The sequence below is a fragment of the Periplaneta americana genome, chromosome 17 (genome assembly GCF_040183065.1).
Source record: "Periplaneta americana isolate PAMFEO1 chromosome 17, P.americana_PAMFEO1_priV1, whole genome shotgun sequence".
Taxonomy (NCBI): Eukaryota; Metazoa; Arthropoda; class Insecta; order Blattodea; family Blattidae; genus Periplaneta; species Periplaneta americana.
This window is the reverse complement of record NC_091133.1, coordinates 112,846,039-112,870,826: the sequence shown is the minus strand read 5'-3', so window position 1 is coordinate 112,870,826 and position 24,788 is coordinate 112,846,039. Positions and strand designations below refer to the sequence as shown.

The 24,788-nt window shown below is 33.9% G+C and overlaps 1 protein-coding gene across 32 annotated transcripts in view; it reads right to left on the bottom strand.

The window, feature by feature from the left end:
* The window catches only part of LOC138692929 (RNA binding protein fox-1 homolog 2-like), a 1,380,865-nt gene that overhangs the window by 50,685 nt on the left and 1,305,392 nt on the right, over window positions 1–24,788 (bottom strand). For 19 of the 32 annotated variants that reach the window (XM_069816296.1, XM_069816310.1, XM_069816300.1 and 16 more), the window contains 6 exons: window positions 22,580–22,744; window positions 19,582–19,635; window positions 14,717–14,809; window positions 6,230–6,284; window positions 5,233–5,268; window positions 1,748–1,768 (listed from right to left, as the gene is read on the bottom strand). In XM_069816296.1, the coding sequence (XP_069672397.1) occupies window positions 1,748–1,768; window positions 5,233–5,268; window positions 6,230–6,284; window positions 14,717–14,809; window positions 19,582–19,635; window positions 22,580–22,744 (424 nt within the window). The remainder of the gene's footprint in view (window positions 1–1,747; window positions 1,769–5,232; window positions 5,269–6,229; window positions 6,285–14,716; window positions 14,810–19,581; window positions 19,636–22,579; window positions 22,745–24,788) is intronic. The other 13 variants (XM_069816306.1, XM_069816298.1, XM_069816299.1 and 10 more) reach the window with 6 other exon arrangements.

Here is a 24,788-nt window from a genome sequence, read left to right as displayed (position 1 = left end):
GTTCTGATGATCAAGGGCTTCGTCCATTAGGCATAGGGTAAAATTAAAATCTCTTTCTCTCACTAACAACACACGCACAATCATCTCAACCAGTACTCCCTCCTTACTTCTCGTCCTTGTCTGTATTTAAGTTCCAAGTATAATTCATATAAATGACGATGAATTATTATTATTATTATTATTATAATCATCATCATCAACATCAAACTTCTGCTGCTGGTGCTAATATTATGGGGCAATGTTGAAATAAGTTCAGCACAGAAGAAAAATGTTCTTAGAAAATCTGTCCTCCAAAACTTTTGTCAACCATGAGCTTATTGGAAAACAGGTTCATCTTATGTAGAGCTGAACTGTATCATATCGGGAATAAATTTAATTTAACGCATTTCTTTACTCTGAAATGTGTTATTTTAATAAAGAAATAAATAAAATGTAGATACAACTTTAATTTATATATATATTTTATACTTCAATTAAATCTCTGAATTAATTTTTTTAACCTTGTTTTATTATAATTATATGGTGTATAAAATTATCAATATCTATGAACTCACATCGGTTACAAGATCTTTTTTGATAAATAATTAATTAATTAATTAATTAAAGGTACATCTTTAAAGTTATGCATATATTTTATACTTCAATTAAATCTCCAAATTAATTATTTAACGTTGTTTTGTTATGGTATATCAGGGATAAGTGAAAGTGAAAGGACATCAAATACATAGTTAAGAGCAGGTATTACGGTCATGTTTTGTCTGTATTTTAAGCTGTAAATAATGTAAGTAAGGGAATGCTGACCTGAATACAGAATGTGAAGGGTCAGCAGGACCGAATATATACTATATATATAAAATTCAACTACCAATATTAGTGTAAACTGTAAGTCACTAAACTCCCATTGGTTACAACGTACGTATATTCTATATACCGTACATACAAAACAGAAAAGTATCAAAATGATTTTTAATAGCAAGCATTAGGGAATAATTGATTATCATAAGGTAACAACTGCGAAGTAATGGGAGATTAATTATGGCGACATAAACTAATATACTCTGAAAAAACCTGCCTCAAAGCTGGTTTGTCTACTACAAAACCCAAATAATATGCCCTGCATCGAACATGGGTCCTTACAGAAGGTACCAGTATACAGTATGTTATAAACTGAATTATTATTATTATTATTGAAAAAGGAAAGAGCAGGGTTCCAAGACAAGCAAACATTACTATTGCGCATCTCATTCAAAATAGATACTTGACTTACTTTATGTCAATTAGATACGTGCTAAAATTGAAAGTTTCTAAGCTTCGTCAATATTACTTTATGACTTTAGATAATAATTTTGTAATACCGTTTAACATAGATAAAATCAAGGTAGTTTGGGGATCGAAGGTAACAAAATAATAGTCTGAATACAGAAATAATAATATTAAGAACTTCAGGAACTACTTTTCCGAAATGAGAGGACAACATTCAGAAACTAATTAATCATTGCTACAGAAAAAGAGACGATGTTAACTGCATTGTGTATACAATTGGAGTTTTATGTAGTCATGGTGTTTAGAAGACAGTAATGCATGCAGAAAAGATTTACAATGCAAACAATCAAGCAAAAGCAAAGACAATGCAAAATAAAGCATAACAATTCTAGAGATGGTGGGCAACAATTTATTTGCCAACCAAGCTGCAAGCTAGCAACTACTAGCAAATAGCAAGCGAATGTTGCCCTGCGCTGACACCTACCCTCCGGCCACTGCACGCACACTGGAACGACACAAACACAAGCAACTCCCTTTAGCGGAAACAACGGGAACAATATTCGCGAAAGATAGTAATACATAGTTTAATTATTTGCCAACCACTTCCCTAGCAACAAATTATGTTTTTATCTGCTATAGAGCTGGCTGGCAGTCTTGTCAGTAATGCAGCAATTCAAAGGAAGATGGACAGAGTTTTTCTTGGCCCATGATCGTGAAGTGAAACAAAGATATTGGGGTATAACACATTAATGAAAGGCTGGGAGTAACATCAACTGTCCGTACACCACCATTCACAACAAAGGCAAACTCCACTATAAGATAGCAATTAAAGAAAAGAGTTGTACAATGGGGTTGCTTGTTCACTTTAAAGAATTTCGCACATTTCCAACATAGTAGGGTAAATGCCAAGAAACAAATTCTATGTGCTGTGTATGTATAAGAAAATGGAAGCATGAGCCAGGAAAATAAGTCCACTACACCAATCCCTTTTACTCACAGGATTAGCTCTGATTTATTGATTTTGTATTTTAATTATGTGAATACCCCCTGATTTAAATCTCGCAGCATTCTGACAATGTGAACATATATCATCAAGCTTTTCTCAAACAAGAATGAAAGGGTTACGTCAAAATCATGAGAGGAAACCAGCTTGTGTAGCTGCACATCCTGTCAAATGCACAAACACTACTTGATGAGCAATAACACCAACCAACATTCACGTACAATAATATAGAGTACAGAGCTAGGGCAGGGAGAGGCAGCAGTGATGCTTGTGGTAAAACTGTTGAAGAGTAAATTAAACATAATTTTGAGTTCAAGATCATCACAACTACGCTATCAACACTAAAAACTGGGTACTGCTACGAATGAAATAAATCTTCATTTACCTATAAATTTCTGCAATGTGTTGAACAGTGATTAAGAATGTGTTTTATTTGTTCAATAACCACACAATTAAATATATGTTCAAGTATCATGTACGTAACAGTTCGTGCTTTCAAGATATGTGTTTTGCTTTTAATTAATGTTAACTAAAATATACCTCATAAAATAAATATTTCCCGAACAAGAGTATTAAGAATAATTCCGGAAAATCATAACTTCCTTTGAGAGTAATGATTTAAATACGTTACTTTCATGACTTGCTGCATTACTAACTAAAATATTCTAGTAATTTAAAACAATTTAAAATATTTTAAGAAATATAACTGGGTGTGTAAAAATAACATGAATGATCTCTAATTATGTAAGTAATTAATCCTAAGATAGCAAAGCTCCATAATTTATTGTTACAAATACAGCTATAACCCCAGTCTCCCAGTCTAGTATTGCAGTTTCGATGGCACCACAAACACACAAAAATATAAAAAGATAGGCCAAGAGAGCTAGCTGAGAATCTAGCGACCAACACCCAACTATAAGAATATACTGCTGGCAGGGAAGTAAGACCAGGCTTGGCCCACCTCAGGAAGCTAATATGCAACAAACAAAGCAAAGATACTGAACAGGGGTTATTGTGATAAACTACAACATCCAACAATCCCTTACAAGTAGATAACGGTTTAATTAGAATACAAACTACTATCAAATCTGTGAGTGAAAAGACTGGCTGCTATGAGGGAAAGTATTTCATTGTAAAGAAGGAACACAATACAACTGACAGAGACTTCAGTTTTGATATTTATTATACAGTTATATACAGGGTGTTTCAAAAATACGGGGCATAATTTCAGGTATGTATTTCCCACATGTAGACAATCAAAATAGTTCATTACAACATGTGTCCGGAAATGCTTCATTTCCGAGTTATGGCCTTCACAACATTGAAATTCATCGGAACGTTTTTCTTTCCGCAGGTTGTTGTCATTACAGAAGATGTTCAAAATGTCCACCTCCTGCTTGAATACAGACCTCACATCGATGTCTCATTGACCTGCGAACACGATCCCAAACTCCAGGAGTATTGCGTATGTCCTCAAAACATGCCACAATTCGATTCCGAAGGGATTCCAAATCAGGCACCGGAGACGAATAAACCAATGATTTTAAATGGCCCCACAAGTAGAAATCGAGAGGGTTCACATCGGGTGAGCGTGGAGGCCAAGCAATTGGGCCACCTCTACCTATCCATCGATCAGGAAACCTTAGATCCAAGTACCGGCGAGCCGTACGACTCAAGTGTGCAGGAGCGCCATCATGCAAGAAGTGAATGTGTTGTCGATTGATCAGTGGAGTGTCTTCTAAAACATGAGGTATGGTGTTTTCCAGGAAGTTTGTGTACGCCTGCCCTGTAAGTCTGTTTACAAGTACATGGGATCCAACTAATCGATCACCAATGATACCGGCCCACATGTTGAGGAAGAACTGCACCTGGTGATGAGATGGAACAGTTGCACGTGGGTTTTCATACGCCCATACATGCTGATTGTGGAAATTTGTTATGCCATCTCGTGTGAACTGTGCTTCATCTGTAAATAATACTAAGGCAGGAAAGTTCGGATTCACACCACACTGCTGCAAGAACCACTGGCAGAACCTAACTCGTGCAGGGTAATCTGCTGGTGACAGGGCCTGTACACGTTGCAAATGATAAGGATACAATTGATACTCTTTCAACAGTCTCCAGACAGTTGTATGAGGAACACTGACTTGCAACGCTACCCTTCGTGTGCTGATAGAAGGAGTCATGTTCACAGCCTCCAGAATCTCCTCCTGTACTTCCGAAGTTATAGATCTTGGTCGTCCCCTTCCCAAACCAGGAGAGTTAAATTTTCCATACTCGCACAGACGATAATGGAGACGTACAAATGTCTTCCGATCTGGACATTGTCGCTGTGGGTACCTCTCCTGGTACAAACGACGAGCCAGCGCAGCATTGCCGTCCGCCTTATCGTACATGAAGTGTATCTCTGCCAGCTCTTGATTTGAATACATGTCGCACAGTCTAACGCCTACACAACACTGAATGTAACCTTCACCTCGGAATGAACTGTCAGAGTGCCCTCTTAATGTCTCCTTTGATGGTAACGACCTGCGGAAAGAAAAACGTTCCGGTGAATTTCAATGTTGTGAAATAAAGCATTTCCGGACACATGTTGTAATGAACTATTTTGATTGTCTACATGTGGGAAATACACACCTGAAATTATGCCCCGTATTTTTGAAACACCCTGTATATATTGTGTAAATTATCAATCATCATTTCCACCTTAAAACAGATCTAAAATTCTTATTTTTACTGTAGTTAGCTTAATATTTCAAATCAGCTTCCTGAGTGTCGGTCCGAAGAATTCAGCAAAAATAAGATGATAAAAGACACTGATGAAGATATGTGACATAATTATAAGAAAACAATAAAAATGAAGGGAAAAGAATAAAGAGAGCAAAACAGCAAGATACGTGAAAACCCAACAACAATCAACCAATTAATCAAATCCAACACCAAGATAGAGAAGTCTGAACTCTCACCGAGTGTGGGCACCGTCCCATTCCTAGTCAGAAAAACTAAATGTGTAAAAAAAAAAAGAAACCAAGTCAACAGAAGCTATCAAATACTGCAATCTAGTAGAGTTGAATCAAGATAATATCTTACACAGGAAAAAAACAGGGTTGTTGATAATTTTGTTCATGTACAGGAAATACTCTCTGTTAACCAACAAAAATGTGTAAGCACTGACTAAGTAAGGATTTCTAGTTACAAAGCAGCAATCAGACCTGCTGTCCCTCTAGTAGGAAACAACATATCCACATATAAGAAAACATTGAGATTATTCTTGCAAACTTTTCCCCTAAAGCTAGTGAAGGAAATTCTCATTTTCATTTTGTAAAGATACTACAGAGTCATATTGTATCAGTACCACTAACACGTAAAGACACAAACATGCAATATTTTGTAAATCTTCCAAATTCACGAAACTTTTTACTATTATAAACACAGAGAAACAAATGGACCTGCAGTTTCATTAGTTTCCATAAACCTTCATTCACATAGCTCACATTGGTATAGCTGTATTTCAATTACAAACTCTGAAAAAAGATTCTCCAACAATGAAATATCTACACAAAAAAAGGAAAGCTGTGGAGCCAGAAAGTAATGTGCCACCATTGACCACCATTTTGTTTCATTACCAACAATGTATCTACACAAAAGCTGAGTGAAAGATGCAAATGTGTTTGTGGAACTTCAACAGTGCATAGCTCAACTGTGGTCAGAACCATCACTGCTGATGTTCCAGAGTAATACAAAGTTGCTATAAAGGTTTCTGCATTGACAAAATAATTACTGATGTAGTCATATGAATACAAAGAACTGGTGACATCACACAAATACCTATCAGAATAAAGAAAACAATATGTGCCACGTCATTGGAAGGCTTTCCTTTTTATTACATCTTACATGCTGCAGTTTAACTGCTTATCGCTATAAAGCATAGGCTTCATCTGAAAGGGCTGATTGCACACTCACCGTTGGGAACTGTAGGTGGTTTCTTGGTCTGCACACGAGCTGTGGCATTGTTCACCTGCAGCATTTCCAAACACATTTGTTAACAAAGTTTTACGGCTTCTCTTTTTAATATTTGTAATGCCATCAAGGACAAATTTACTATTTTATACTGACTTCAATTAATATTATATTGTTAATAAGTAAGTATGAATTTTATATTGAACAGAATTAAATTTTATCTATATTAAAGAAATTATTACACTTGACTGCTAATTGTGCACAAATGAAACTGAAGGGATAAGCCAGATACCGCTGCTTACATTCAAGCACCTCTTGATCTTTGCTTAACAGTTGTACTCAACCCAGACTTCATGAAAGTCATGCAGTAAAAGTAAAAACAATTAACTCCATCAAGACTGGGTTAAGGACGACTGTGAAGTGAAGAATGAAGAAACTCTAAATGTAGGTTTTAGTATCTGGAAGCAAGTATCAACAATATAATCCAAAACACTGAAGTTAAACTTATAACATTAATAAGTAACAATAGTCTTACACCTAGAAATGTAATAGAATTAGCTTGTAATCTAATCTAAACAAGAATCCCCTTCCGAAGGAGGCAGAGCCATGCAACTGGAGGGGAAGTCATATCACCAGGTGCTCACGTGAAGACACACGACAACACTACCAGCAACTCAACTATTTCATTTCGTATCATTATTATTTCACTATTATTATGGCAATATTTTTTTTTTTTTTTTTTTTAGGTTAGGAAAGAATAACTCAGTTTTGTTTTCTATTTACTGTACATAGAAATGGAACGATTATTGGAAGGTGAATTAAATAATATATATATTAGGGCCAGAACTGAAATTAATTATATTATCAAACTTCATTCCTACTGGGGGAAAAAAAAATTAACACAATTTCAACTATTATCACAGAATAATCAGCCAAATACAATGACATAACATTACATGGACAACCAGGAAACACAAAATAAAGGATAATGAACAAAATTTCCTTTGTTAAATTTTTCAAGTCATATAATTGAGTTACTGGACATGTTTAGAAAAAAAAAAAAACATTACCCAATGGGTAATCTTGTTGCAATATGCTAGAATGCAAACCAGATCAGTCAATTTAGTTTTGGGCAGAGTAACACTGTCATCATGCAAAGAACCAACTTTTGTGGTTGTCTAATAGATATAGAAACAGAAATGTAACAGTCATTTATTAATATATATTTTTTAATTTAGAAACTATCTATGTGCAATTTAAGATGTCATGTACAGCACATCAGCCAATTTTATTAGTTACTGGGCACTAAAAGCTGGTTCCTTGGTTGCACAGTATGTATGTGTCACGTGTATTATCAACACAATGTGTACCACTGTTTAAATGTTTGTATGCACAGTTCAAGCCAGCAAAATCTGCAATCTACAAGAAACAACGTGATTACTCTGTGTGCAAGTTCCATCACAGGTTGTCACTTTGTGATATATATGTTTGCTGCAGTTTTTGTTCTAACAGCAAAAGAATTCAATGCATTATGCCACTCAAGTATTATTATTATTATTATTATTATTATTATTATTATTATTATTATTATTGTGAGGTTACTTTGACGATTGCATTTTTGTCAAAGCAAAATTTTATATACTGGTCCTATTAATAAAGATTCTTATTTTAAGGTTAGAAGTTTATAGAAACCTGTCATATAACACATGCCTGCACTAAAAAAAATGAAGAATAGGCATGTCCAACTCAGGAGGCATATATGAGTATTTAATATTCCATGCATTCAGGAATAATAACATGAATTACAATGATTCATTTTGAAGTTATGCAATATATTTGAAAGATTCCCCAAAGAGGCACAATTTCTTCTCTTAAAGTGGAATAATATTGATTGGATGAAAAATAAGAGTAGGTACCAAACTAAGTAACACATACTATAAAGTATAGCATATGGGGCTATGGGTAGTAACTGCTCCAATCACAGAACAAAATGTTTTAAGAAATGGACTTTTGTGACCAGGACAGAAGTATTTTCTCAAATTTATTACGAAGGTGTGAACAATTTTATAGAATTTCTTGAAGATGTGACGAATTGTATTCCGGAATGACAATACAACTACTCTACAATATGATTAGGTTTATACAAGGAATTACATTTTATAAGACTAAAAAATTCACATTTTAATGTCAACTTTTATTGTTATTATTATTATTATTATTATTATTATTATTATTATTATTATTATTATTATTATTATTAGTATACTACTACTATTATATTATTAATATGAGTGTTGGTAGTCTATTTAGTACCTACTTTAAATGAGTCAATATTTCTGTGGAGTAAAAATGAAAAAAATTATCAACAGGTTCTCAAATGTTTTAACATAAAACTTCATTTATGGTCATGCTAGAATGTTCAACTAATGAATATATATATTAAGATATTACAATAATTATTGCTCTCCTACATTAGCTAGTATTTTCTTCTTAAGAGCATTTATTAAGCAATTTTTGGGTAATTCTAATGTTGCTGCAGAAATGTTCAATTTCAATTCTTTTCTCAGTATCAAAAACAGATTTCAACAAACAATAATTAATAACAGGCACTACTGAAACATTTTATGCTTTAAAACAAATATAAAAAAAGGAAATGTAGCGTGAAAGCTATTATGCACAGCACAGGTTTCTTTCCTTTCAATGTTCAAACTAAAATTATTCTTTGTTTATTTCAGTTCTATATATCATCGTTTTTTCAGCTGAATTGACCAGTCAGATACGAAGCCTTTATTATATGCTAAAGGATATCACAGTGTTACCGGCCAAAGATTCCCACTTTGCCATAAAATGATGATGATGATTAAATGGAAAATTGGTAGAATAATGGCATGAGAAATGGATACTCCAAGACATCAGATCCAACAATATTCTTATAGCCTATACATTACCACAAATTGCACTGGGGTCTCTAACATGCACTACCTATTCTTCTAAAGAAACTCTAACATCTTGGAATAACAACATATGAAAACAATTTTTGAATTTAATCAGAACTACGGATTTAATAAGATAGCGTGTAAAGAGAATGGATAATGGCAGATATCCAAACAGTACCTACATGATGACCAAATAAATAAATGATTGAAAATGTAACAGGCTCGAGGCCTAAAGTGGAAAATGATTTTAAAAAATAATTATAGTGGGGAGGGGGTAAGAAATTCCAGATTTTCACGAAAATACAGTATATCAGTACTGAACTTTTTTTTTTGCATGCTCACTGTCCATTACTCTGTCTATGTACAGCAAATTCTTCTAAACTATTTAAATATTTTGTTATAGTACCATATGTCTCCAGATACGTTTCCCAGACAAATTAATTATTATTTATGTAACTGCACATCCAATCGTACAACTTTTTCAGGGGGAAAAAAAAAATTCAAGATATCTACATACATTATATTAAAATTAGCGTAAGCCTCGCCATTACAAAACTAGACTACTTTTTCCATTAAAACAGTTATCCAAGAATTACACTCCAAGTTGAAAATTTCTTCAGATAGAATTATTTGAGCTTAAAGATATCTATACAAATGATGTAATCTTAGCAACTGAGAAATAAAGCAAACTAAGCAGACTTTATTTTTTCATGGAAACTTCCACTGTCTGCATGCTGTGTAGTAAATGTACTCTCATAACTTGTTTTTCGTCCTTACCGCAAATAATTTGAATACCAGACAGGGCCATTCTGGATTGGTCTTGAAGTTGATTATTGAGGATTATTCTTCACAAGGACAATCCCTAAATAGAATATCGTTCGGAAAGACGAAAAGGCATAGGTAGAAATCCTTTTTCACAATATACCTAATCTTGGATATCTGCCCAGCAATTAATACGAGACATTGTAAACCACTAATAACAATGTTAACGACTTTCAATTTTAGATAATGTTTACTGTAAATACCAAAACAATATTACAAGTAATTATAATAAACGAGTAACTAATTTGTGAATTTCTGGAAACAGTGATCTACATAAACAGTAAATTTTATAAACGAATACTATCTTTTCACTAAAACAATTTCTTCTGTTTTCAATGAAAAACTATAGTTTAACTTCTTACTTAGATGCATAGTAAATTATTACATTTATATATGCTACATAAAATAAACTACAAAAAATATCAGTACTGATCCCTAAGAACTGAATTATGATGTGCATTATTAGAAAGTATGTATTATCTTTGGGACACTGGTTTTTTATTTCAATTTAACGAATTATTTACAATGTTACTGTATCATTCAATATTCTGTTCAACTTTCAGTGTATTACACTGTGAATAAAAATACACACTGTCAAACTTCAATGTTATCATTTTGTATTTTTTCTACAGCAAGTACAAAATGTGCTGGCATAGAGGTTTCTCTGTTATTAATGCTACTTACCGTGTTGTTCAGAGGAGTCTCAAGAGTGCATTTTCTAATGTTAGGTTAGGTAATGATCAAAAAGAAAATGGAATCTCATAATAGACAAACAAATTTACATTTAATTACGAGTAACTTAGAATTAAACATAAATACTGTGCTCTGCAAAAAAATCCATTTAACGAAACTGAGGTCAGAATTAAATTGCAAAATTTCTTACAAAACTTTTAATTCACACAGTGACAACCTGTTTTTATTATCCATCCCAAGCCATTCTCTCTTCACACACTCACAAGCCACGTTGGTATCACAACTCAAAATTGCAGTTTACATTATCAATCTAGAAACATTCATTATAGTTATACAATAGTATATCTACAAAGCAAAGAGAATGTGTGTACGTGTGTATATATGTATGTGTTTATGTGTGTTTCTTAGAGGGTTTTAAATGAAATGATTTATGAAACTTGCGAATTTGAATGGAGCCTAACAGTTTTATTCTAATATATCATCTCAACCCATCATTTGTAACACTGCAGACCCTAGCGAGGATGTCTCATCTTCAAGAGTGGCAACAGTGTAACTTGAGTGTTGAGTAAGAGTATTAGAATAGAGTAGGCGCAATGAGAAGTATTGAACTGGTAAAGATAATATACAAAAGTCACAGCAGTGGTAGATAATGCTAAAGCAGCGAACTAGTCTATTTCAAATAAGTAAATCAATGGTCAGTTATTTGATAATACAATTTCAATGGAGGTATTTTCAATGTACTCTATACTTTTGTGCGAGATCGTGCGTATTTGCTTGGTTTCCGCACAAAACCAATCCGCGGAAAGTCTAAAATTCCACATTCAGTATTCCCAACCTAACACACACAATAATTTCTCTCTTCTTACCGCTTAAGTGACATATTGATTTTACTGCTTTAGGCTTTTAAAATACTGTATTATTTTTAGAGACGTTCAATATAGTAATAATTATTAATTGGAAACTTACCACTGCAATTTCACCTAAATTGCACTGTTAATTATTGTTTTTAAATATTTGCAAAAATTAAGTAAACTCTACAACTCCACTAAAGTTACTGCATTCGTGATGCAAGTAACATTAAGGAAGCCGTGAAAAAATCAACAAGATTCCAGACTCATCATAGACTGGGAAAAAAAAAAAAGACAGACATATATCACGGCCTGCTGGAGTATAGTAAAGACAGAAAACATTTTAAAGCAACAATGTTTAAGATAGATATTTTTGTTTTGAAATTTGCCGTCATTGAACAGAAACCAAGATGGAGATTTCATTGCAACTAATTAGAAATTCCTCTTTCAGGTATGTAATAAACGATCTTCGCACAAAATAATGTACGATACACGAGCGGTATGTTTTCTTTCAATTCTCGGAAATTAAAAAAGCTCAACTACGTTTCGCTTTTTCAAACTTTTCCTCAACATGAAAACTTCAACATACCGCTCTTGTAACACATATTACTATTTTAGGGATATGTTATATGCAAGTGACATTTCTATGTAAAAAGAATATAATGCTAGTTTATCTGTACACCTTGAGACTTGATGGAATTTATTGACCAGTTTGTGTATGCTGCCAAATGTATGTAATATTAGTCAAACTTTGAAATGCTTCCACTGCTATGTGGACAGAAAAACTGAAGACAAGGAGAAGGACATTAGGGTACCTCAAGAGGCACAGCACTTGCATCCAGTAATACCCTGTTACCCCGTGCATGTGTTATTACGAGCCAGTGTGCAGTCTGGGTTCTGTATGACTGTTATATGTAGGTGTGTAGTGTGGAGTAAGGTAACAAGATAACATTATTCAATTATTTGATAATGCTAATACCTTGCAGCGAATTGACCGATTCATCTTACCTCTGACGCTCCTTGAAGAGAAAACCGTACTACAACTTTTCATCGGCACTTACATATAGGCCGTCTAGAGAGGTAAGAGTAGAATACAATGTTGATATGCTGCATTAAGAAACAAGGTTTTTTTTTTCACCTTAAAAGCTAAGAAACACGGACCAAGCAAAGTGCAAGATTATGCTGGTCTGCAATGTGCTTGATCACGTGTCATCAACCTTACAAACTAAGACTTATGGACTATATTTTAAACCTAGAAATAACAAATTTACCTCTCAGATACTATGGTTCAGCAAAGGAATGTCAAAACGCACAGAGAAGAAGTGGATGGGAGTTTCTTTAATATAAACAATAAATACAAATACAAAAGCAATTATTACAAGCCCAAAAAAATAAAGAGCACTTGGGGTTATTTGTCAATGCTCAAGTATTATTTTTAGTATGAGAGTATCTCTGCTTTAGAATCAAATCCAAGCAGGGTAGACAACTACTATATGAAAGGATTTTAATATAGAGGGCAGTCAGCAGGGTTGAAGATAATTGGTTATGAATGAAAAAGAAACAGTACTTCCAAATAAACACTCAGTCATGTCCATATCAACCTGCTAACGAGCTACCACACTGAGCATAGCAGGAGACAATGCTCAACGAAATAAATATAAATTATAGAAATAAAACATAACAATTATGAATCCGGGTTCAAGTCAATGCAGACAATCATCATTCAGGCCCCACAATCTCATGTCAAACAATCCATCACGCACGATCCCAGCCACCAGATTGAACCGCTTGCTTGCGCCGCAGCTACAGCTTCACCACTACTGCCTGCTAGCTTGCTAGGTTTGTTATTTCATCAGTGAAGGGGCAGTTCAGACGGGCATTGAGCATTTTTTTGACATTGCTTTGCTGAGTTGCAGAACGGTAGAGGAAGATACAGTGGAAGGGAAATCGGCTTGACACATGAAAGGTTTCGGATCGGGAATTGTTACTGCTAGTATTTCATACGAGTACAGATCTCAGGATTAAAAAAACCATGGCAAATGTTACGGTCCCATGCTTGAAGCGCAACTGATGTGGGCTTCTAAACAGTTACTTGTAACAATATGCAACTGTGCACTAACATCAGATGTCCATCCAGTTCCGTTTCAGGAGCTGGGAAGCTGCCGTAGATTTCTCTCCTTGCTGCATGTATGGAATACTGCCGTACGGGACAAGAAACTGTTTACTCGACAGTAATGCACCCAAGAAGAGATGTAGGTACAGAGGAGTAGGAAACAGTAAGCAGGAATAACGTTTTGCCATCCATGCAGTTTCGCCAACCCTACAGAAAACATGTCGGTGTGCTGTCGAGTGACAGAACACAGATATGGATTGTGTTGGCATGTGACGCCAAACCAATCCAAGTGTAAGTCTGCAGAGTTGAGGAGATGCATCTTGGAAGTCATGCCGCACTTTGCTGAATGCCAAGCCAAACATAAAGAAATGTAAACAGTTCACTATTTACATAAGAAGTGTAATGATCCTTGTTGATACGCTAAGTATCAATTTAAATCTCAATGTTGGTATATTCAAATTGGCAAGATCAGTTGCATAGCTACTACTTTAATCAACTACAGTGCTTTCTAAACAACAGTGATGTCGATGCATATGCAATATTATGCAAGCAGTTAACCATTAAAAAAAGTTATCTAATAGCCAGAATACCCACATCTTCAACTGCAGTAATTCAGAATAGCATGGAATTTAGTAAACTTCAAGCTCGTAATTCAAGTGTATTAATTCTCTGAATTCCACCTATGAAAATGCTGCCAAGTCCCCATGTTAACAGACACGGACATCAAAACTAAAAGCATTGGGTGCTATCAAGACAATACCAAAGAAACATGAACACTGCAATTCCTTATATCAAGAGCAAGGTGGGTATCTTCAAGTCCATCACACATTGCAACTGTTTTGGTGTGGCATCCAGTTAGGTGCAAGCAGATTACTTCAGCCAGTAGGTTAGGCTAGGCTCTGAAGTGGAGTACGGTTAGATATCTTGACAAGAAAGATTAGGTTATGATAAAATGTGGTTCATTTAATAAAACAAAATAAAGGGGGAAGGAGAAAAGAGGGCTGTATTTGGTTTGTTACAGTTAAAAATGAGTGCTACCACAGAAAAATATGTTGTAAATCATAGAGACCATGCACACCTCTATCTTTCTTCCCTCAACCACGGTGCCGTGAAGTCTCTCTCGTGCGCGGTCCGCATCAGCACTATTTGCGAATGTTACAAAACCGAATCCCTGCATGCAGACAGACAAAACATGCATTAAAAAACTGGCGTCGCTCAAAAACAACGTGCAACAAAAATTAACATGTATGCATATATAGATTTGTATATATATAATATTTATATATAGTCATAATCTGACAATACTTCTCTCACAATATTAGGGGTATGGAACAAAGATTACTCTAATATATTACTCAGCTCAGAGGAAGTTAAACTTTCCTTAAACTTACATTTTGTATATTACTGAGTCCACCATGTAACAAGATTGCCAAATTTACGACCATGTTTGGAAATTTCGTGGAAAGGAATGTCCAGAGTCACACTCTTCAACAACATTCGGCTCTGCAGTTCTAAACTAAGTAAGGTTACGACATGTGAGAGAATAGTGCACCTGCATGTTCAGCTCGATAAAGCTGCAACTTTTCACTTTACAAGAATTTTGAGTTTTCCGTGGCAGATGGACCAACTAAACTAGAAAGTTATCCTAAGAGCATGAAATTCTACACTGATACAAACATAATGGTGGACTCCACTACTGCTAGAATCAGTTTATTAAGAGGCTTTAATCAGATGCATAAACTTGGAAAGTTACTAATTTTGAATAATGGAAAAAAATTAAGAGGTGGTGGTGAGCTACATAGCAATCACAGAACACACATCACTATGGGAGATAAGCGGAGGCATCAAATACGGCGATTTGCAAAATGTGAACAAATCTGCCTGCATACAATCAAAACTATTGGATCGAAACAACACCGAGTCTATATTTTACAAGGTCAGTTTTGTTACATAAACAAACAACACTGACCACACGCAAAACACCATACAGCTGAATCGAGCCAATTTCAAAGTACTGCATGCACCAATTTGAAACAAATTTGCAAGTGCCGTATTCAATTGGCCGCATCATTCAACCAACCAACCAATCAACCAACCAACCAACCGCAGTGAAACATTTTGTAAAGAGGGGTGGGCAGGTTGGACCAAGTTACATGTAATGGTTGTCCAAAGAGAGGCCAAGCCAATCAATCAATCCTGTTTCATGCCGGAACATTGTCACTGACAGGCAAACCAACAATCGCCAAGGATTATGTACGTCATGACTTACTTGTGAATTTCACAATTTCCCTTTATTACAGATTTGGTAACTGGGAAACTAAGAATATGACAACTACTCTGGAGAAAGTTTCTTCACTCAGTACAAGACAGTATTGTAAATTTTAATGAACTGAAGTACGGTAATTAAGTAAGGTCATGCAGACAAGAAACTCATTTGTATCCCTTTATCTCCTTACTACCTCAACTATCTACAACTAGCCTTACCTAAGGATTCATTTCAATCGAAGTACATACAATTTACAACAGAAATTACATATATTATTACAAATCAGATGTAATGTATTTCTCATCTTCTCAACATGCAAGATTGCATTATCTCTAAATCTTTGTGCAATGACATATCACAGATACAATTTTGTTTGTGGGAAACTCAAGCATCTTCTACATTAATAGCTCCAAATAAGAATACTGAAAATATACTCAACTCCAAAGCTTGGCTTTTCATGGTGTAACAGGCAGTGTATCTGCATGACCTTAGGTTAATTACATCCAAACTCGGGACTCAGACCACACAGATGGTTCGTAGCATAAGTAACTGTTCTAAGACCAGGTAATGAGGAGCTGATGTTACAAACGATATTCTAACTGTTTTTGAGGGATATTCGAACTAACATCTTAACAGTGTTTTAAGGAAGGCGACAAGACAGATGTCTACATTCTTCTTTCAAACCACTCTCACAGATTAGAGTTTGTAGTATATGTAATTTATACGAAACAAGAAAGGAATGGAAGAGAAACCACATTACAGTATTTTTACCCCACTTGCAAAGCAAATATAAACATTCCACATAAAACTAATTATGAACAGCATATAAAGTGAAGCTGACATACGGCATTAACACATGCTGTCACAGTTCAAGTGAGCCTTGGCATAGCTGATTTCTGCACCATCAACTCCCCAGTTACCCGTTGTTATTAATAATGTGATAGTGAACGTATTTGGTCTGTCTAAAGCTAAAGCTGGTGATAAAAGCCACAAGACTGGGATGCTGAAAGAACTCAGTTCTATGTACAATGAACATTACTGTGCCAAAAAGAGACGCACGCACAGACCGTACGGAACAGTACCAAGAATAAAAAACTCTTATAATAAAAATGAATAATTACGAGCCACAATTAATTAAAAAAATCATCTGCACTTGTCTGGCTAGCTGCAAACAAGTGTGATTCAGTCATGCTTCTTTTGTACTTCTTTAATAGTCTACAGCTCACACATATTAGTGAAGAACCATCTGCAATTTTTGGTTGCATGTGTGAATTTATATATATCCAACTCTTTAAAAACACTGACGTATCACTAAGATAGCAGCTGCAAATATGGCTTGGACAAAAGTGAGAACACTACTAAAGAATCACTGCAGGTTACAATCAAATATTACACAAGAATGTCCCATGGTGCCAACAGTCAAAAATATGGTACGGTACGTCACAAGGAAAGCGCCAACACGAAGCAACAATCAGAGAGTCAGAAAAAGTCAGAATCAATCAAACCTCAAGTCAAATGGAAAAGTGGATGGAATTATCAGTTTGCTATTTGTTCACATATAACAACTTAAAAATAAACATTCAGAGATAACAGCATAATTGCCATACTTAAAAATCTGTCTTTCTTTCCGGATACAAAATCGAAATTAGAGAAGTTACATGAATATTACTTGTACATGTAAATCGAAAAGGAAGGAAGAGACATTAAAAAAACACATGAATGGTAAGGCAATCATGGTGCAAGCTCTTACAAACAGAAGAGTGAAGTTAGTTTACTATGGTACAACTCATTCCCAGGCTTCAGCCCACAGCTACGTAAGTGAACATACATTTCTCACTTTTCTCAAACCTATTAGTCTTCCCAAAGTCGGTCATCATCTCTCTCCTGTACCAAAGTAAACAAACAGAACTCTTCAAAATCACACTTTGTACAGCCATGCCCAACTAAAACTTCAAATTATGCTACAGTACTGTTCTAGCCCAAGTAATGCAATTAATACAATTCACTATACTTATGACTACCACCTTTCATATGGACTCAACCTAGAGATTCTTTTGCTATTACGTACGAAATGTTAAAACATATTTAACAGAACAAAATTACAGATCTTCAGGATGTACAATTTAGAGATTACTTTTCCCATATTTTTCTTATCAATGATTTCTATTATAAAATAAATGAAGAGTTCATGGGAAAAACGATGAATGTCACAGTTTTGTTAAGGTTGATGTCACTATCTAATTCATGGATCACTACGAAATTTAATGTTGTTCTTATGAAAAATGGTAAAAAATGAGAATTATCACCACGAATACAGTAATCCTTTCCTTTATTTTATATAGAAACAGCACTACATCTTGCAGTTATAGACTCAATTAGGTCATTATCTAATCCTTAACAGAAATGAAGGGTACACGGGAAAAACGATCAAGGTCCATCAAAAATCGAAATTGAGTTAATAATGCTATCTTATAGTGGAAAGGAAGTACTATCATGTGGTCTGGCTAGTAATAAGAAATAATCGTTCTTGACATTCCACTATGTCAATTTCTATTAAATACACACATAACAAAATATTAAGTGCTTAAACTTTAAAATTCGTTTTTCTCGAAACTTTCTAAAATAGACCTTGATCGTTATTCCCGTGTACCCTTCAAATGTGACATTCATCGTTTTTCCTGCGAATTCTTCAAATGTTATAAAAATTCTTACTAAAAATTAAGTGAATTAATTTTTAACAAGTCTTATCCCCAAAAATATAAATTGAAAGGAATTACGTAATAAAACAATTTAAAAAAGAATAATTTCCTTCTCTTCACTATTACAGTAATCGTCATTACCGCCATATTGTTATTGTTCTTGTCACCATAATAGGTGAAGGAATGTGTTCTACTTCTCTTTTTCTGGATCAGGTTCATTATACACCAATACTAGTTTGTACTTTTCAGTTCTCTAAAAAATGTCATTAAAAAAATAAAACAAATTGTGCCGAAAGTGGAAAAGTAAGAAAATCCAGAATCCAAATACAAACATGATACAATCTAGGTAAAATCCATAAAGGTGGTAACATATTATCATCCCTAACTTCAGTAGTATAAATTCTTTAAACACAATAATAAAGCATTATCTTTTGCCAAGAATTGTCATGATTTATTTATTTATTTTTTAAATTTTCCTTGAGTTCATTCTCTCAAATTATTAGTCAAAAAGAATAATTATGCATGATATCGAAGTGAATCCAATGTGTGTAAAACAAATTCCCCATTATCTATAAATAAATTGAAAAACTAACATTTCATAACAGCTTCCAATTAAACACATTTGTGCAGATTTCATGATGTAAGGATTTTGAGACAATGGCAGTTCAGTAAATGAATTCACTTTAATTTAATTGTCCATAAGCGTGCTTTATAATAATTTTATAATCAAAATCAAGAAGCTATCAATGAAATGTTAGTATATATACAATTTTGGATATCTATTATAAATGTTTGTCTCAAGGAAAACTGATATTCCACTTTAATACTAATAATACAAATACATACAGATTAAAGTATGTAAAATTGGTTCAAGACAATATCTTGATATCATCCATTGAAAGACAATGTTAATTAGAAATAACACTTAGGTAAAAGTAGCAAGATAACTAATAAAGCACACAAAATTGAGATTCTTACCTTGGATCCCCTTTCATTAAAAATTATTTCTACATCAAGAATTGGCCCAAATTGCTGAAACAAAGAACACACGAACATAAATTCATGAAAATAAGTTTTAGTATAACACACAACATGTTTCTGAAACTACTGCCCAGAGTTAATGAGTTCTTGCTGAATTTCTTAAAAGCTTTACAGAATATCTTAAACTTCTTAATTTACAAGATCAACTAAATAAATATGAATTTCAGAACTATATTTCTGCAAAACATATCAATAACAACACTAAGCTACACTGGGCATTGCTGAGAACAAACTTATCTATTCAAGCAAATGTAAATGTCTTGCTGCATAGTCTAAGATAATACGAAAGTATTGGAAACTTATTAAATTCCAGAAGTTTATCAAAATTAAGCATCGAAAGACACTACTACTTTTAAATATGATACGTTACGTAAATGTTAACGTCATGTTCACTAATTTTCTTACCAAGAAAGTATGAGAATATACTGAATTGTGCATTACAAGATAAATGTAAGCATTCTGCAGATAATTTTCTGTGGACAAAATAATTTCCAGAGATAGTTCCAGCAGTTTTTTTTTCTTTCTGCACCTTCAGTATCTTGGTTTTTTAATACTATATCAAGTGTAAGATTCCAGAAGAACATTGCAATGCATTACCTACAATAAGTAACTCAATTTCCGCATATAAATCATATTGTTACGGTAGGAAGTTGTGACACAACCATCTTTTAAAACATTTACAGGTGAAAGTTTATAAACTTGTCTAATATACGCATTATTCCACAAGAGAAACCAACTGTTCATTTCGAGAGTCTTTTTCCCTCAAAATATGCGACACAACTTCCAATCGAATTTCCTAGTTTCCCAATCATGTAACATTTTGACACTTTTCAGGATTTGTGGATTACATAATATACGATATGAGGCACTAATAAATTATAAATCGAATTACAAAAATAAGAAAACACGTTTATATAGTAATCGCGATTGCCAGGTAAAATATTATACTGAATATTGCCCTAGTGCAATGAACACTGCTCTTATAGCAGGAATAATGTGTCCCCATTTGTTCATATTGATCAATGAATTTAAAATATGATAATTTCCAAATGTCAAATGAATTACTGGATGTCTTAATATATCACAATCTTGATAAATGATACTGCACGACATGATCTGAACCATTGAGTTCTTTTGACAAGATGCATTATACACAATTTCATACAAAGACAGGAGAATGGTTTAAACGCATGTTGCTATAAACGGCAAATTCTTTTATATTGCTCAAGTCAGAGGAGCTCGATCCCAATCTGTAAGTTGACACACCTATTCGACCCTCACAAGTACTAACATTGTAACTCACTTTCTTACATTTTTCAGGAGATGAAAATGAGGTTTTAAAATGATCGTGTAAATTAGTGTATACAGATATGTAGAGTAACAATAAGATTTTACATACAATTGGGGAGGTTTAGAGTTACAATGATAGTACTAGGAGAAAAAAGAAACAATTTAAGATCATATTAACTAGGACAACTCAAAACCATAAAAAATTGAGTTACAATGTTAGTACTTGGGAGGGTCAAATTGATAAAACGTACAATGCAAGTTTCTTGAAATTTGGAAAATGATCCACCTATTTTGCCCAAAAATAGTAATGTCATAAATTTAAAATTGTAAGCTATCTTGATCAATCGTAGATAACATTGTTTAGCTTCTGCAGAAATACTATTTATCTGTGAGAATGCTAAAATCGTCCGCCAACTCACTTGTGCCAATAAAATGTAATTGGAAATTATTACTGGAATATTCCCACTTAACTTCGTAGTTTTGGAAATAACTTTATTTCGAATACCTATATCATCGAACTTGCTCTGTTCACTTATGTTTGCTGTGCGGACCAAAATTAAACCTTTGGTGGTGGGCCAGAAGTGGCCTTTAGGCCGCTTACTAGAAATCGCTGCCTTACAGTGCATTATCATTAGCTCAAAGATGGTGAAATACAAAGAGATAAACTTGTACAAATTTACAGTTTTATGTGGACAAAAGAATGAATCATGGCCCTGCACTTTTGCTCAACAGTCTTATATCTATGGGACATATTACGAAAATAAATCTATACTTGATTGGAACAAATAGTACTATATAAGACAAATAAATTGAAAATATTTTAAATATGTTCCATAACAATACTGATATGATGAAAGCACAGTTAATTATTTTTATAGGGCCAAAATAAGTAATATCATGTTACTTAGAGTCGAGTTATTGTATTGTATTGTATTTATTAACATTCCATGGTATTCATACATGCTTATAGCTAGAGTATGGAACAAGTCAAAAAAACTTAATACTATTACAAAATCTTAATTTATAGTCACAGTCTAGATGAAATATATACGGACGAGATTTACAATATAGTCTACTAGTACAACACATAGTTTTAGTATCAATTTCATGAAGTGTTATTGAATGTCATGAATTCACCTACAGAATAGAAGGCGTGAGAAATGAGGTACTTCTTTAATTTGGCCCTAAATAATTTTATGTTTTGAGTTTCATTTTTTATATCGATGATGATTTTATCAAAGTATAAATTCCTGAATTAAGCACACCAAGACATTTTACAACGATGTAATAGATCAAGTCCATGGAAATATATTTAAAAAAGCAATATGCCAAGTATTTCAATGTATGTGGCAAAAATAATTTCGTTTTATAAAACTCGACAAATATCATGAAAAATAAGTTGTCCACAGAAAATAAAAGATACCATGCTGCAATACTACCATTAATTACTGTCAATTGTTATATTTTCCTCGACACTCTCCACCGGCCAGCATCCAATGGCTAGTCGAATGTTGGTCAATTTTAATAGTAATATGATGTATTAATCTATCTTGTTTGATCTCAATGAAGGTAAGGAAGATGCACAAGCAGAATCAATCAATGCAACTACAGTTCATGTCTTTCTTACTGGGCGTAGAAAGCTTACCCCAAACATTGCCCGAAGATCTGGATCTCTAAACCGGAATGGGATATTAGAAACATGAAGTCTCTTGGGTTGATTCTTCCCTGGTTCACTGGGAAGAGCTACTGTTGTCACGTTCACAGCTGGTGCGCCTTGTGTTGTTGGGGCCTCTGCTTCTGGTTCTGTTTGCTGTAACACAATCACGCATAATCATAGACAACTAACAAATACGACACTGAAATATTACACAATATATCAATACACTGAACCAGAAATTTAGTAGCGAAAGTACTACGTAAATATTTTATTTAATTTTTATAGAAGAAAATATTGACACGATTCTTAAAAAAAAAAACATATTGCATAATTAAAACGGAGCTTTCGGGCTAAGGTGCCGTGGTCTATTAGTGCAGATGTTACCAGACGTTTCGTCTACTACTGCGGCAGACATCTTCAGTGGTTAGGTATCCTCGGTCGAAGTCTTCTTCTCGGGACACTGAAGATGTCTGCCGCAGTAGTAGATGAAACGTCTGGTAACATCTGCAGCAATAGATCACGGCATCTTAGCCCGAAAGCTCCGTTTCAACTAGACACCGGCCGTGAAAGCCTGCATGCTAAGATATTGCATAATTATTAATTATATAGGCCTATTACTAATAATTCCATAAAAATTAGGAATAATATCTTGTGTATGCTAATTTATTTATTAGAGCTTCCTCAAATTAGAGGCTGCCATTAGACAAAGCATACAAAACAATACAAGAACAAATAGATGATGAAAGATAACAGAGTAAGAAAAAAAAGTAAACAAGTACAAAAACAAACAAACAAACAATGGGAGTTTACAGAATAAAAAAAAATACAAGTAAAGAAGCAATGAAAGCTAATAAGAGAAAGAAACAATAGTCTATAACTTTAATTCAAGATTTCGACTGACCATACGTTATAAAACTTTGCACACATCATGTAGGCCTACATTATGCATTCTATAAAATGTTAGTATCTCGGCCTGTGTAACAGATCTTGCTTAACACAAAACCAAAATGAAAATATTTATTTTAAGATTCACGAAAACATATACTGTGTGTTTTTCTGAGTCTAGGGCATAAGGATTTAATATTGTCATATGAAACCTATGTTTTGATTTAGCAATCATAAATGATGTTCTCTTGTTTTACAAATTGTCAAAGCCTGCAAATTTCTAAACATGGCCCACAGATTCTTATTTTTTCATTGTTTTTATACATAGGTTTCTTATGGAAATTTTAAATCCCTATGTCTTACACTCAGAAAAACACACGGTATAATTATGTAGGATAGGCTCAATTATGTATTGCAAAAAGAAGTTTAATAATTTGTATAATGTATAGTTTTCAATCATATGCATTTCATAAACACTGAAATAATCAGCACAAACATTTCTTCTAAATCATAGCAAATCACTGGTACACAGAAATTCCTGTAAGAATTTTCTATTAAAATTGTACACAACTCGAAAGTTACCACGTATAACAAGGGAACAACTATTTGAAAGCAAAGCACGGGAATGGCAGTTTACTTTATCAAATACCATTATTCATCTAAGATATAATTCCTCCTCCAAAGTGATGAAACTTTCCCAAAATACCAAAAACAACAAGACAAGAATTATATTACTAAACATGAGGTCGAGTATGATCTATGTAACAAATTTAGTTATTCTATGGCGACTTAGGATTGAGGTCCAGAGATATGTACAACTCATGACACAGGGGTACCAGCAAATGGGAATCATCCCTAAATACTGGAAGCAACATCACGTCATCATCAAGTATTAACTGAATAAACTGTGCTAAGTAAGTCCTACGCACTTCTCATACGTCTTATACAATCATCTATAAAACAGATCTATTACGTAATTTTAAACAAACAAATTGCCCACAACCACCTTATTAGAGATCACTTTCTGCTGACAAATTAAAAAAATAACATTCCACTACAGACATTAGAGATGAAAGAAGTCTAAGCATACAGGGGGATCCATATTACCTGCAAAACTATAATTGCCATTGCGTTGGCAGGCAGTGAAACACTGCCAAACCTGTCATGACATGCCATGTAAAAAGAAGACTGTTTAATAGAGATAGTCACGTCGTTCTATTCGTCAATTCGTCTAGCGCTTCTGCATTTTGTGTAGAATTTTGGAGACACTATGCCATTTCATTCAGCAACGTTTCTAATTGAAGACAAATGG